General features: G+C 38.2%; 1 protein-coding gene and 1 long non-coding RNA gene across 6 annotated transcripts; both read right to left on the bottom strand.

The window, feature by feature from the left end:
* Window positions 1-4,770: 4,770 nt before the first annotated feature.
* On the bottom strand, window positions 4,771-7,026 carry LOC147283290 (uncharacterized). The gene is made up of 3 exons (XR_015122502.1): window positions 6,799-7,026; window positions 6,084-6,139; window positions 4,771-4,900 (listed from the first exon to the last, which is right to left on the bottom strand). It is a non-coding gene; the product is annotated as an uncharacterized LOC147283290 (long non-coding RNA).
* A 3,660-nt stretch (window positions 7,027-10,686) lies between these two features.
* Window positions 10,687-13,896, bottom strand: LOC147283289 (snakin-2-like). 5 transcript variants are annotated; one of them, XM_086243790.1, is made up of 6 exons: window positions 13,361-13,896; window positions 12,148-12,236; window positions 11,963-12,064; window positions 11,592-11,853; window positions 11,254-11,296; window positions 10,687-11,122 (listed from the first exon to the last, which is right to left on the bottom strand). In XM_086243790.1, exons 4-6 carry the CDS (start codon window positions 11,643-11,645, stop codon window positions 10,938-10,940), a joined length of 282 nt encoding a protein of 93 aa, XP_086099916.1. In that variant the 5' UTR covers window positions 11,646-11,853; window positions 11,963-12,064; window positions 12,148-12,236; window positions 13,361-13,896; the 3' UTR covers window positions 10,687-10,937. The 5 variants fall into 5 exon arrangements, 4 of the variants coding, with proteins under 4 accessions (XP_086099916.1, XP_086099917.1, XP_086099918.1 ...); XM_086243791.1 differs by having other exon boundaries at window positions 12,148-12,228; XM_086243792.1 differs by having other exon boundaries at window positions 11,963-12,228.
* Window positions 13,897-14,426: the final 530 nt, after the last annotated feature.

Below are 14,426 nucleotides of genomic sequence, written 5' to 3'. Positions count from 1 at the left end.
AACATCTACTTCTATTTTCCCAACTATGACATCTCTTAGGCATCTATAAAGGTGGGCAAGAACAAAAGGGCCCAAGGCGAGAGGCCAGCCAGATGCCAGAATAGCAAACTCCTGAACTACGTACCTTCTTTTTCTTGCCGCAAAATATGTATTTACTAAGCCAGTAAGCAAGGAAGGCTGAATGTTCCTTATCAGACATAGGGCCTTTTGCTCGGCTATAACGCTTGATGAAACTGTCATAGCTGGAGTAAGACCGGTTTAGCAAAGATCAGTCCTAAATTCTCCTCGCCAGTTCATTGACACAGAAGTTGTAATGTTTGCGGATTCTTCAGCATTTTGTTCATAAAAAGGCATCATGAAGTCACCATTGGGCCTCAACCCAAAAATGGCTGCCATGTCCAGGATAGTGGGTGTGAGGGGAGTGTAAGGAAGATACAGTGCATTCATGGCGGACGACCAGAAACACAAGGCCGAAGCCAAAAGTGGACGATCAAAGCTTAAAGTCTTCAAGGATAGAGCGATGGTGTCTCTGATTCTAAAGGTTTAGCCATACTGCCCCCTTTTCGGCTTCTACATGTCTATACCATAGAGCTTAATTAGCAGTAATGGTGGGCCAAACCATTTGGGGTTTCTGAGATACCCATGATCCCCAGCATCCTCCCTGGTAAAAGGTTGAGTAGTCAAGTAAAGAAGCCTTCATGACTTCATCAATGAGCAGAGCGATCTCCTTTTTGAAGCCTTGGCCTCCTCGCCCATCCTCCGAGAAGCTTTAACTTTCCTTTGATGGACCATGTTTGGAATAAGAGATAAGTCTGAATGGGTTGGGAGTTTGGATTTCTAACAAAGAACACTTAGAGATTTCGAGATAATTTGGAAGGCAAAGATGACAAAAATCTTGAAAGCTTTGAAAACGTAAAGTGAGGAAAATGGTTAAGGGTTGGTTTTATAGTGCCTGGGCAAGCAGACGAAAAGATATGAAACTTTGAAACGGCTACAGCCTTTACTTTAGAAGTTGCAGAGGTTTGAGAAATAATAATGATGAATATGGCAGGGATTAAAAGGGGGTAACATCTTCTAATGTTAAAAGACACACTGCCTAGGGTTTCGAAAACCAAATGATGACACCGCCTCTAAAATACGAGGAGACACTCGGCCAACCAAGCCGCGCCACATGGCTTTTAGCATGCGAAAAAGTTGCTGAGGCATTAAATGCTCTCAACTACCACGTCCCAAGACAAAGCAAGCTTTCATTTTCCTCGCCCTGATCAAAGAAAAGGAATATCTTCAAGGAAAACAATTATACAAGTCTTGGTTTCTCGCCCATAACAAAAGTAAGTATCCTTTGCCCGATTTGCAAGTCTTCGTCCTTTTGGCTAGACTAAGCCGAAAGACACTCACACTTGGGGAGGTAATGTTTGGACCAAATGTCAAATATGCCACCTGGCATTAATATTTAGCCTAGCTGTAAGGACAGAAGTCCAATTGATTAATTTCACCCAAATGGCCCAAGCCTAAGCTCATTCAGTGAGAAGCCTATCTGACCTTGCCAAGGAGACACATGAGACAAAAGAAACAGGGCCATTTATGTGACAACACGTGCCTCAAGAATGTTGTCACTAGCTGTTAAGATAAGCACCAAGCTGATGGAAAATTCATTCATGAACGTACACTTGTCAACTGTCCAAGAAAGAAGGACTAGGGTTTTAAGCCTTTCCTTACTATAAATACCTTTCTAAATGAAGAATTCAAGATCTCTACACACACAGCCAAAACCCTGCAACACTGCAAATTCTCTTCAGCTACTATGCTCTGATTTCATTTGTTTGTACTGTTTGTCCTTTGTGAACAATTGTTCTTTGTTAATTCTTTGCATTCACTTTTAATATTCTCCTTAGAATTTTACTTCTTCTAAGTTTAAGGAATATTAATGATCTTCATTTCCGAATGCAATTAATCTCAGAACTGGTTACTTTCTAGTATTTATTAGCATTTATTTTGTCTTTTTATTTAGATCATCAGCTCATCATGATTCCCCATTTATATTTATGGCTCGATTTGTAGTTGGAACTACGAGTGTTAATCAGCCAATCTTGGATGTGATCGGTAATTAGATTCACTTTCTTTAGCAAGATTTATTATTCTTATTTTTGCCCTCTTGCCTTCAGTTTCATGATTGGCACGTTTGAGCTCACAAACACAGTAGCAATTAGAGTCTAACACTGAAAGTCCTGGAATCCCTAGACAAAGATCAAGAATCATAACCAAGTTGGTTTCTCTTGGCAAAACAATCGTTTGATTTCATTTTACTTTACTTTTATTTATTTGATTATCATCTTTTCAACTTATCCAAGTACAAATTTACTTGGCGGCACGCCCTAATCCCAAAAAGAACTAATGATGTGGATCATATTCTAGTCCTCCACATGGCAGAGACTTTTTCGACCATAACACCTTGATGAGAACAAAAGTGAACAATCAAGCAGGAGTTGAATTGATCATTAGGCACTTGAAAAATAGCATGATCAAGAAGTATCCATGATGTTTACCAATTATCTGTGCAAAAGAAATTATGCTAACCCTTACCAACCTTCCAAGACAAACACTTCTTGAGAAACTGAGCCCCATAAATGATATAAGCAAGTTTAGGCTTATGAAAAATATTTATGAAATAAATGTGTTATTTTCAAATAAACTAGTGGGAGTGTGGTTGACTATTTAGAACAAAAGTTGACTAAAAATTCTAAGTAATCAAAATTTAAGTATGTATGGTTTATGTGTAATGCATATGTATGCTCATGTTTGTAGCATAGAATAGAAGAGTACGAGACCTTAATTAGGTTGTTAAATAGAAAATCTCTCAAAAGAAATATTAAATATGCAAGCGTGAAGGACAACCCCCTTTTTGTGGCTTTCCACTATGGTAGAATACCGGCCAATTGCATGACGACATGATAGTGTATTCACTCTAATATGAGGGATCACCTGACTTGCCCGTTATGTGTGGGATTCTATTGTCACAAAGTTGAAGTAGGATGAGGAACTACACTGGCCAATATCTGCTAGGTGAGGTCTAGTGGGGTTTTTTTTTTTGGCCAATTCTAGTGGGTTAAATTACCTATATATGTTACTATAAATGATGGGTCCAGTTCAACTAGAGGTCAACGCCAATATTTTTTAGGTGAGATTGTTGTTTCTAGAGGCCAAAACTAAATTGGAGTCCTACATGTAATGTGGATAGATGTGGTATCTTCTCCGATATGTTGTAACCAAGATTTTTTTGATTAACTAATCATTGGAAATTTCCAATAGGGAAAATTTTCTAAGACCGAGGGGGGCATCCCATCTGACTTCTCTGACATCTTTTGGGAGAAAACTTATTTATGATGTGTGATACAACTGGGGAAGGGCTTGTCGTAGCCAAAGCAGTTGAAGAGTTTGAAAAGCTTGTTATAGCCTTGTGTCGAGAGGAGTTTGACAGGGCTTTACTTTGCTGGGAAAAGGGGTAGCAAATCAAGATTGTTGTCGAATACATTTCTGAAGCCTAAGAACCTAAAATCTGCATGAAGGATTTATAGTGTGAGCTTGCCTAACTAGATGATTCAAAAGCCGAAGTTCAAGATCCATTGCTTTAGATTAACTTGGGTACAAAAGAAAAGCCTTGGCCGATTTTTATTAGTGGGTTGTTAAGCCCAGGCGAACAAAAGGCAATGATAGCACTTCTTAGAGAATATTCAGATTGTTTCGCCTGGAGTTATGATGAGATGCTAGGGTTAGAGAGAGACATTGTTGAACACATATTGCCATATATTAAAGGAAGGGTTCAAACCATTCGCCAAGCCTACGAGAAGGTTTTCCAAAGAAGTGGAACTGAAAATAATCAAGGAAATTCAGCGTTTGGTGAAGGCAAGATTCATTAACCTAATCCGTTATGCCAAATGGATTTCTAACATAGTGTCAATCATGAAGAAGAACGAGAAGCTGAGAGTTTGTGTTGACTTCAAAAACTTAAACACGGCCACCCCTAAGGACAAATACCCAATGCCTGTAGCTGACTTGCTAGTTGATGAGATTGTCGGACATGAGATTTTGTCATCTATGGATGACCATACAGATTACAATCAGATTTTCAATGCTGAAGAAGACCGGGACAAGACTACATTTAGGTGTCCAGGGCATGGCGGACTGTACAAATGGTTCGTAATGTCGTTCGGGTTGAAAATGGCCAGCGCCACATTTCAACGAAAACTGCTGAGGTGTATGTGGATGACGTTGTGGTCGAAACTAAGCAGAGAGCTACACATTTACATGACCTTCGGCATGCTTTTGAAAAGATGAGGAAGCACAACTTGAAGATGAATCCGTTGAAATGTGTTTTTGGCTGGGGTCTCGACAGGGAACTTTTTAGGTTTCTTGGTGAACCAACGAGGAGTGGAAGTGGACAAAAACAAGGAAAAGGCAATCATGAAAGCTCCCCCGCCGAGAAACAAGAAATAATTACAATCCTTTCTCGGCAAGGTGAATTTCCTTTGCCGGTTCATTTCAAATATGACAGGACCGCCCCCGGATTTCCATCCTGAATCTCGGAGAGAGTCCTGTAGGAATCCAAAATCAAAGAAAATCCTAACGAAAATTCGGCAGAACCTCCCCTGAAAATGGACTAACCCCAAAATTTTTATTAACCTGTAAAAACACTTCTAAGAACTTCAACCAACTCTACCACAACCAAAAAGGGTCTCAGACCCAACAATTTCAAGAAAAATCATCTTAAAATTTAAGTGTGGTTATCAGAGCCACTATTCTATTACAAGAAATTTTTTTCAAAATTAAAATGGCGCCTATAAGGTCCGAGTAAGGAAGTGAACGTAAATGCCTCGACGTGATTGGCGCGACCGCTCCTTGCCTAGGGGAAATTTAAAACAAAATAACAAAGCGTGAAAGGAAACTCTGTGAGTGGACATAAACTAATTTAGTAGTATAAAACCCTTCGTAAACTTATTTTCATACTTAAAACCCTTTTTACTTAAAAATCAGACTTAGTTTTGAAATCCCCCAGTTTTTAAAAAAACCCTATTGAAACTCCTTTCCAAACAAAAACAACGATTATTCCACAAAAACATACTCATCATTTAAGTAAACACAATTGATCCAATAAGAACTTCCATAAAATATGCAAGATAACGATTAAACATGATATCACGCCAAAATAGACAATAATGTAATTAACTCAAATCCTTCATTTGTCATTCATGCAAACTATCCATCTTTAGGTCATGAAATGAAACATCACATTATATAAGTATCCGGAAAGCTACTAGTCATACTCTTGGGTAATTAAGCTCGCCACATCCCCGTGCATTGGCACGAGTAGGCAGATAAGCTCGCCACTTCCCGTGCAGAGCAAATCGATGCACGGGCAGGCAGATAAGTATGCTCGCCACTTCTCGTGCAGAGCGAATCGATACACAGGCGGGCCGGGATGCTCGCCACTTCTCGTGCAGAGCGAATCTATACACGAGCAGGCAGAAATGCTCACCACTTCTCGTGCGGAGCGAATCTATACACGAGCAGGCAGGTAAGTAGGCTCGCCACTTCCCGTGCAGAGCGAATCAATGCACGGGCAGGCAGGTATCCTCGCACAAGCTCTAACACAACGTTTCCAAACTAATTCATCAGTATACATGCCTCTTGAATTTTAGATTTCATCTCCCTTAAGCAAAAATCATTTGAACATGTCTATGAGAAATTTATACTTAATTCATAACCCCAGAGCCCAAATCAAAACTTATTAGTTACTCAAGGAGTTGTACTCATGAATAAAGTCAAAGTTTCCAAAGTGCATATATATAACATCCAATTTAAACAACCACCCTCCACCAAAGAGAATTTCCTCAATCAAATAAATACACCAAAGCTCAAATAAATCTAAAGATATGAATATGGATTTAAATTATGGAATTTATTAAATTTCTTTCGAAAACCAAGTCCAACCCACAATGCAACAATCTAAATAATCTCAAGGTAACAATTAGAACAATAATCATGAAATTCATAAATCATTTATTAAAAACAAGGGGTCCACTCACAATGCGAAATCAACGTCGATCCTCCGTCGGATTGTTTTGAGCCTCGTTCATATTGCCTATAATATAAGTAAATAAATATGAAATTAGGCTCGGCTCAACGAAAAAATAAGGTGAGTGTGTGAACCTAAACGTTCCGCTGACATCTATATTTTCTCACGGTTATAATAAAAATTTCGTTTAAAGCCCCAACACTCAAAAGCCTTCTAGCTCTTTCCTGGCTCTAAATCCAACAACACCCAAACTTTTTAATCCGCTCAAATCACTCAAATAAACCTTATACACACTATACCTCAGTCGGGGTTCATCTAGGAGTCCTTCGATACCGAAAAGTAACCAAATTACGGTCCAAAATGGGGTTTTATCACGTCCCAGCAACCTCAACTCATCTAAACTCAATAACCAAACTGAAAATAAACCTAAAGTTCATAAAAATTAAGGAATTTGATGGCTGGGTGGTCGGAACCACTGCCATCGCCGCCTAAAATAGCGGTTCGTAACCCAAAATCCATTAAATTGTCGATTCTAATCACCCATTAGAGGTCCATAGGGGTGAAAATTGCCCAAGAATTAACCAAGAAACACCCCCATGGCTGAAATCAAAGATAACCCAAAATGGGTGTTTAAACCCCAACTTTTTCAACTTCACAAAAACTCAATCTAAAACAACGAATTCATTAGGGAAAAGGAAACCCATAACAAGTGGAAGGAAACCTACCAGAAATCGAGGTGAAAGGAGGCTGAAGTGGTCGAAATCTGGCGAGTTAAGTTAGCGGTGGCTAGCTCCCAGGCGCGATTTTTCGTCGCTGCAATGGCTGGTCGGCGAGTAGAGGGGTCGGCGCCGGCAGTCTAGGTTGGTCGGGGGGGTGGCCGGCGGCGTGAGTTCTAGTTCTTGATGGTGGCTGGGTGTGTGCACAGGGGGAGGGTGCGGGGAAGAAGAGAGAAAGGGAAAAAGTGCGGGAGAGAGAAGAGTCTGGAGAGAAAGAGTCTGGTTTTTAATTAAAATGTTTGGGTTCAAATTACAAAAATGCCCCTTCTAGAAAAATATCTATACTTCTTTCCACGAAACTCCGAATTTAAGATCTGTTTTCACCTATGCGTTTTTACGCTCAAACTCTATTTAACCATGTTAATTTCATAATTTTAAAAGATGCCTCTAAATTAATTCCCATTAGAAACCCAACTTTTCTTTTGAGGGCAAAACGTCCATGTTCTTAAAAAATTTACCAATCATAGGTCTGAGGTTCGAAAATGTTTATTAAACTCCCATGTGCTTCACTCGTCTTGCCATATAATTTTTTTATTTTTATTTTTATTATTATTATTTTTTTTGAGCTCCACGACTTAATTTACTTTGTCCTTCTTAAGTCCACAACAAATAAAATTTTAAATTTCTACTGAAAATTTGGGGTCGAGTCGTTACAAAATATGGCTGGCAAGATCAAGCTCTTTTACCACTTTACTTTGCCTAAAGAAAGAAGAAGAGTATCAAGAAGCATTTGACGTTTTGAAGGACTATCTCACCAAACCTCTTGTTTTAATGCCTCTTAAGAGAGGAGGAGTCCTTAAGTTGTACATTTTTGCATCTGAGCAGTCAATTGGGAGTTTGCTCACCCAAGACAATAGCCAAGGGAAGGAACATGCCATTTATTATCTCAGTAGGATTCTCACAGGCGTGGAAATCAAGTACTCGACTATTGAGAAGTTATGTCTTGCATTATACTTCTTGGCTGTAAAACTTAGGCATTATTTGCTACCATGCTATATATGTTCACATGATTGCCAAGACTGATTTGGTGAAGTACATGCTGACCCGACCCATGATACATGGCCGAATCGGTAAATTGACTTTAGCCCTGAGCGAATTCACGTTGCAATATATTCCTCAAAAAGCCATGAAAGGGCAAGCCCTAGCTGATTTCTTAGCTCATCACCCTTCTACAAAAATCGAGGGCATGGAGGAAGTTGAGATCAATATGTTGGAGGTGTTTGACTTTGAACATTGAGCAAGATTTTCCAAACCATGGAAGCTTTATTTTGATGGGTCAAGTACTGAGACTTCGAGCAGGGGCGAGAGTCTTAATTATTTCTCCTGATGAGACAAGGTATCATTATTCTTTTAAATTTGATTTTGATTGCACTAACAATCAGGCAGAATATGAGGCCTTAGTGATTGGCTTGGAGTTACTTCACCAACTTGGAGCAGAGGAAATGGATATTTATGGTGATTTTCAGCTTGTGATCAGCCAGATAAAGGGCGAATTCAGAGTTAAGAATGAGAAGTTGGAAAGTTACATTGAAGTTGTCAGGGAACTTCGCCGAAGATTCGCCCGATCCTTTTTCTATCACTTGCCAAGGAGTTGGAATACCAAAGCCAACAACATGGCTCAAGTAGCTTCTGGGTTTGAGATTCCCCTAGATCAGACTAAGCGAACAATTATCATCGAGCGAAGAATTCTCCCAACCATGGAGCAAAGAAACCCTCTCTCCGAGGTATGCCTGATCATTCTAGCCGAGATTGGAGAGGCTGATTGGCGTTACCCAATTATTTAGTACTTACAAAACCATGACGACAATAGCAATCGCCAGATCAGATATTTGGAGAGGAACTATATTATAATCGATGACAAACTTCGCCGTAAGGGTAAGGACGAGTTATTATTAGCTTGTCTAAGCGAAGATGATGCAAAATTGGTCATGGCAGAAGTCCATCAAGGAGTATGTGGGGCTCATCAAGCCAACAATGTTTTTTTTGGTCATTATTTGTAAGAAGAAGAGGAAGTGGTGTGGACCCATTCTGACACATACATATGTATTTTATTTCCCTTTCCTAGTTGATGAAAGAGAGAGGTAATTAGAGAAAACCCAGAAAGAAAGAAAAGGAAAAAGAAGAGGCGATACTGCTTTTATTTTTCCTGGTATGAAAAGGAAGGACACTAGCTTTATTAGGGAGAGGAGCAACGACAAAAAGGAGGAGGCGACACAGAGAGCACAATGGAGAGTTCCAGCAGCAGAGGAAAAAAAGGGTTTTTTATTGTAAAAGTATGTAGAAATTAGGGTTTGTGGAAAAGAGGAGGCAGAGAGAATATGATCTATCTATTTCATTCATCTTATAAATATCCTTATATAGAGGTAGGGTTTACTAGGTTTTGAATATTTACTAGTATGCCCCTACAACTAATTACAGGAATAGCCACACACAATAATATATTTACAACACTCCCCCTTGGATATTCCATGTCATTAGTGTTGTCTCTACTATGCGCTTCTAAGTTGCCTCGTTAAAACCTTGCCAAGTAATAAAAACCCTGTGGGAACAAAAACAACCCTGGTCGAAGGAAAGAGTGTAACGTGCGTGAGTGTGGAGTAGTCACATATCTTCTGGACCTCGAAAGTAGGTGAAATCATATCTTCTGGATCATGAGCAGATAGTATGTCAATGGGAGCGGGGTGCATTAGAGTTGCTACACCAAAACCTTGCCCGGTAAACCCAATGGGAAAAACCCGTGGTCGAAGGGAAAAGATGAGCAAATACATATATATCATATCAACACATCTTCAGGATGTAGTATGAGTAGGGTGACCATGTCAAGATGTGTCTCATTAAAACCTTACCAGGTAACAAAACCCAGTGGGACAAAATAACCCTGGACGAAGGACAAAATAGTACACGATGGTCAAGCGAGTATGCTTCGGGATACTCTCACTGATGTCGACTCCCCCTGAAGACTACCACAACTACAAAAAAGCTCATACATATCAATAATTTACCGATATCTAAGGCCCCTAAAATTCGATATAGGAAAGCGTGATATCTATTCTCATTGGTTTACATATTAGTTTTGAACTGATATCTATAGAGGTTTTTAAATCAGTTCTTTTTTTAAATGCGATATATTTTTCCTTCCCGGATGGTTAAAAACGCAATAAATGATATATTTATAATATATTATATCAGTATTATATTTATAACTGATATCATATATCTTAATAATATGGGTTTTAATCGTATAACTGATATAATTATTTCCATAGACATCTGTATTGTTTATAATAACTGATATCGAATATCTGAATTATATGTGTTTAAATTATGAAACTGGTATAAATATTTCCATAGACATCAGTATTGGTTCTAAGAATAGATATTGTAGAAGTCTATTATATGTGTTTTTATTGTAGAACTAATTTTGAAGTCATGATTGGTATCAGTATATTTTCACAAAAAAGATGTCTAAACTCTATACCATTTCAGTTTTTATATCAGAACTAATCTTATATATTTCAAAATTAGTGTTAAGTAACACCTGTTTTGATATCGGATTTATTTTCAAAAAACTGATATAATTGGTTAAGACCATTGACCTATCTACTGCATATTTATTTAGTGGCAGTGGCCAATTAACCTGTACATATAAGCTAAACAATCCATTTCATATATTTCAACAATCAATTCCATTTCATCAATTGTCATATATTTCAAAGGACCCAAAAGTTTTACAACAAGCTGAAATATTAGAGATCCACCTATGTCTACATATCACAAAAATTAGGGAGGACTTCAAATGAAAAAACGAAAAAACAAATTATGGGTATTTTCAGGACAAAACAATAATATATATATATATATCAAAGAGGCTTTTGAACAGTAGCTACAAGAGAAAATGATTACACACATACATATATAGCTGACACAAACACAATGCATCTATGCCTTCCCCTTTTAACTTTTTCTTTTTCAGCATACCCACTGCTCAATAGTTCAATGTTATAATTGATCAAAATGACAGAGAAAAAAGAAACAGCTATAACCCAGTTTGATCAGGAACTTGAGACTCCACTGGTTGGGCCTAGGGGCTAGGGGCACTTGGTTTTGTTGCCATGGGTGACCATCTCAGCGTAGCACATGTCACAAAGCTCTCTGTTTCCAGAAGTCCCAGGTGGCACACACTTGCAACTCACACAGCATGTTCCACAAGCCCTGTTGCAAAGGTTTGGCCTCGAGTGAACATTGCACCTCTCCTGGCACAACCCTCCACAGTCTAATCAATTAACACAAAACAAGACACACAGCAAATTAACTCATAAATTTTACCATTCAAAAACTTAGTTTTCAGGTCCAAAATCTATATATATTTTGGGGCATTATATCACAATAATATTAGAGACCCACCTATGTCTTGCATTAGCCTTCTGATTCCACCTCTCACAACAAGCTGAAATAACACCCACAAAGGAACAAAACTCACTTTTCACTGTTAACTCATACAATTATTAAACAAAAATAGAAAAAAAAATTGGTTTAAAATATTTTAAACAAAAAGAAAAGAATAGAATTTTTTGTTGCTTGGCAAAGATGAGGTAACTCTTCTTCAATCTTGATATCAGATGAAACCTGCAGCATAGATGCATATCCTAACTTGGTCAAATTAATATCTAACAGAGCACATTTTATTCTCTAATAGAGCAAAAAACAAAGTTACAAAATCATAAAAATTAACCAATGTGTACCTGAGTAAAGCAGAATAGTAAGACCCCGAACAAAAGAACCACACGTACTGCCATGGCTATGATAGCAGACACTGGACTGGAGGCTAAGTTCAAAAGAGTACTACTGCCATTTTATAATACCATAATATGTTGAAAAACCCCTGGTCTTCTGGATGCTCTAGAGAATGCACCAATATATAAGAGTTCAAGGCATCAAACCCACCTTAGTGAAATATAATGGGCAGCAACGCTTGTTTTCCTTCTTCGCAACTAGAAGGTCAGACTGTAAGCACAAATTACTCATAAGATACATTTCCATATTCACACAATCAAGCAACAGATTCAAGCATCTCATACCAGCCAAGACTGTCAGTGCCAAGGTGTCATCTCACCTAAGTTGTTTTGTAGCTTGCCTTGAAGGGCAACAAGGTAGAAAACAAGACAGGCTTGATGAGTTGAAATCAGCAACTAGCAAGTGCCTCTGAATACGGACTCTGCAACAGACAAAAGAATAAGATAGCCTAATCATTGCCAGATCATTCTTGAAAACATCTTTACACATAGCCATGCATCCAACCTGGCAATCTACTACACCATCTTTAGACTGAAAATAGGTCCATAGCACCACATGTAATTCATCAATAATAAGCACCAAAACCTATAGCACTGAAAAAAAAAAAAAAAATCAGTATAGTTGCAGTTGTGCGAATAACAATTATAAGAGCTATTGGAGAAATGAAATACCAGCACTGTCAGTGGTATGAATAAAGCTATTAAATACATCCCCATAACAAATCTCAATCACATGTAGTATATGTATTTGCTCCAATGACCAATTCCAGTTCCACTCTATCAATTCCTCGTTAAGTGTTTAATAGTTTGTATGAATGCTTAAGACCCTAAACAACTGAGGAACTCAACTCTACAGAATTCACAAATTACTAAAAAAAAAAATGCAGACTTGTAAGTCTCATGCAAACAAAGAATTTAAGAAACATAAGTAATTTCAATCAGATCTCAGTCAAGTCCATAACTTTGCTACTTTACACATTACATACAAGCTTAACCATTAAAATAAACTAATTTGATTAACTAATAAATAGCTACAGAAAGAAGTAAATTTAATACTTTTAAATGAAAGAAATAAAGAGAAAGAGAACAAATATTTATGGAGAAGAAGCACTGATGCTTGAAAAGGCAAGAAAAATTTAGCACAACAATCACCTTCATGGAGAATCCTATATCTAAACCAACACCTCTATAACCTCTCTAACACAAACATATATCAATAAGTCCTATATCCTTAATTTCTAAAATTAAAAGAATTGATCGAAATACAATTATATCCTCTAAGCCTAATCTCAGATTTAAAAAAAAAAAAAAAAAAAAAAGCTCTACAATGTGATGCTAACCATCTAGTGTGCTCTTTCATATCCAAAGAAACAAAGTTGATCTCCTAGCTTATAATTTATTAGCCTACTCCATAATGAATCAAAATTTAGACCGACAGTAGAATAAGCAACAAATTAATATCTTACTATCACTTCCTACTAGTTCGACAACTTTGTTGCCGCTACCTACAGCAAGGATACTGGCTTAAAGAAGTAAAAGATAAATTTGTACGAGAGATACCAAACACAAGCATATTTGTCCATTGTGAAGTATCTGAAGGCTCCTAGTCCAAGACTCATAATCAAACTCCGCCCTAGCCTGCACTCCCCAAAACCAAATCCCCCAAAATCCAAAACCTTAATTAATCCAAAACAAAAATTAGATTACGCTAAACTAACCTTGCAGTCATGCTCCTTGGCGAAGAACTCAGTTCACATCGCTCTTGGGAATGGAGTCGTTGGAGTCGATGGCGAGGGCGGTGTCACGAACCTAGACTGGGAGGCCTTATTCGAGGTACAGGAGGTTCTTAAACTTGTTGTAGGCCTGGAAAATCTCAGCCTTCCTGAACAGGGCATCGGGGCCGAGCCGCCACTGGAAGACGGTGAAGGGGCTCGTGCAGATCTTGCACTCCTTGCCGTAATCAGTGCGCGTCAAGCCGACGTAGGGGTTGTAGCCGAGGCACGACTCGCAGATCGGGAAGTATGAGCTCTGCAAGCCTTCGCGAGTGCTCAACCCATCGATCTCGATCTACAAGCCTTCGCTCTCAACATCTTAAGGCTGGGTGGATTGGAAGCCCAGCTAGCTAGCTTAATCTTCGAGCTCAATCCATATATCTTCGTCAGAGATCAATGAAGAAGATGATGAGTTAGGGTGTGGGTATGGGTGTCGGTGTGGGTGTCGGTGTGGGTTTGGTCTGGGCGTGGTTCAGTTTGGATGTGAGTGTGGGTGTGCGAGTGTAGGTGTGTGTAATTTGTAAACACGGGTTGTCAAAAAATTTTAAGTGGTGAACAATACCGCGTTTTTTCAATTCTTAAATTTTCGCATCATTTATTTATATAGATATCACTTTTAAAGCAGAGTTAATAAATTTGTCCAACATAATATATCACATTCAAAATTCTAATGATATGTAAAATACTTTATATATCAGTTTTTGAAAAAAAAACTTTTAAATGATATTAAAAACCATATTATATCGAATACCTTTAAAACTGATATTATTATAGTGATATGTATGAACTTTTTTGTAGTAGTGTACATACTAGGTAAATCAGCCAATCTACACAAACCAATACCTCGAACATGCATCAAGAACGTGGACTTTGGCAGTGACTTGGTGAAGAGATCTGCATGGTTGTCTTGAGATCCGATCTGCTTGACTTCAATCATCTGATGCTCTTGTTGTTGTTGATTGAAGAAGAACTTCGGTGCAATATGCTTGGTGTTGTCACCTTTGATGAAATT

Source organism: Dryas octopetala, chromosome 5, assembly GCF_963921425.1.
Source record: "Dryas octopetala chromosome 5, drDryOcto1.1, whole genome shotgun sequence".
NCBI lineage: Eukaryota > Viridiplantae > Streptophyta > Magnoliopsida > Rosales > Rosaceae > Dryas > Dryas octopetala.
Note: the sequence above shows the minus strand (reverse complement) of the source record. Positions and strands in the feature narration are given on the sequence as shown.

Bases quoted from the DNA above. Each gene is read 5' to 3' on its own strand.
- LOC147283289 (XM_086243790.1), bottom strand. From the start codon at position 11,645: ATGGCAGTACGTGTGGTTCTTTTGTTCGGGGTCTTACTATTCTGCTTT. The intron at 11,297-11,591 runs GTACACATTGGT...GTGTTATTTCAG, and splicing joins TACTATTCTGCTTTACTCAG to CTTGTTGTGAGAGGTGGAAT. The intron at 11,123-11,253 runs GTGGGTCTCTAA...TTAATTGATTAG, and splicing joins AAGGCTAATGCAAGACATAG to ACTGTGGAGGGTTGTGCCAG.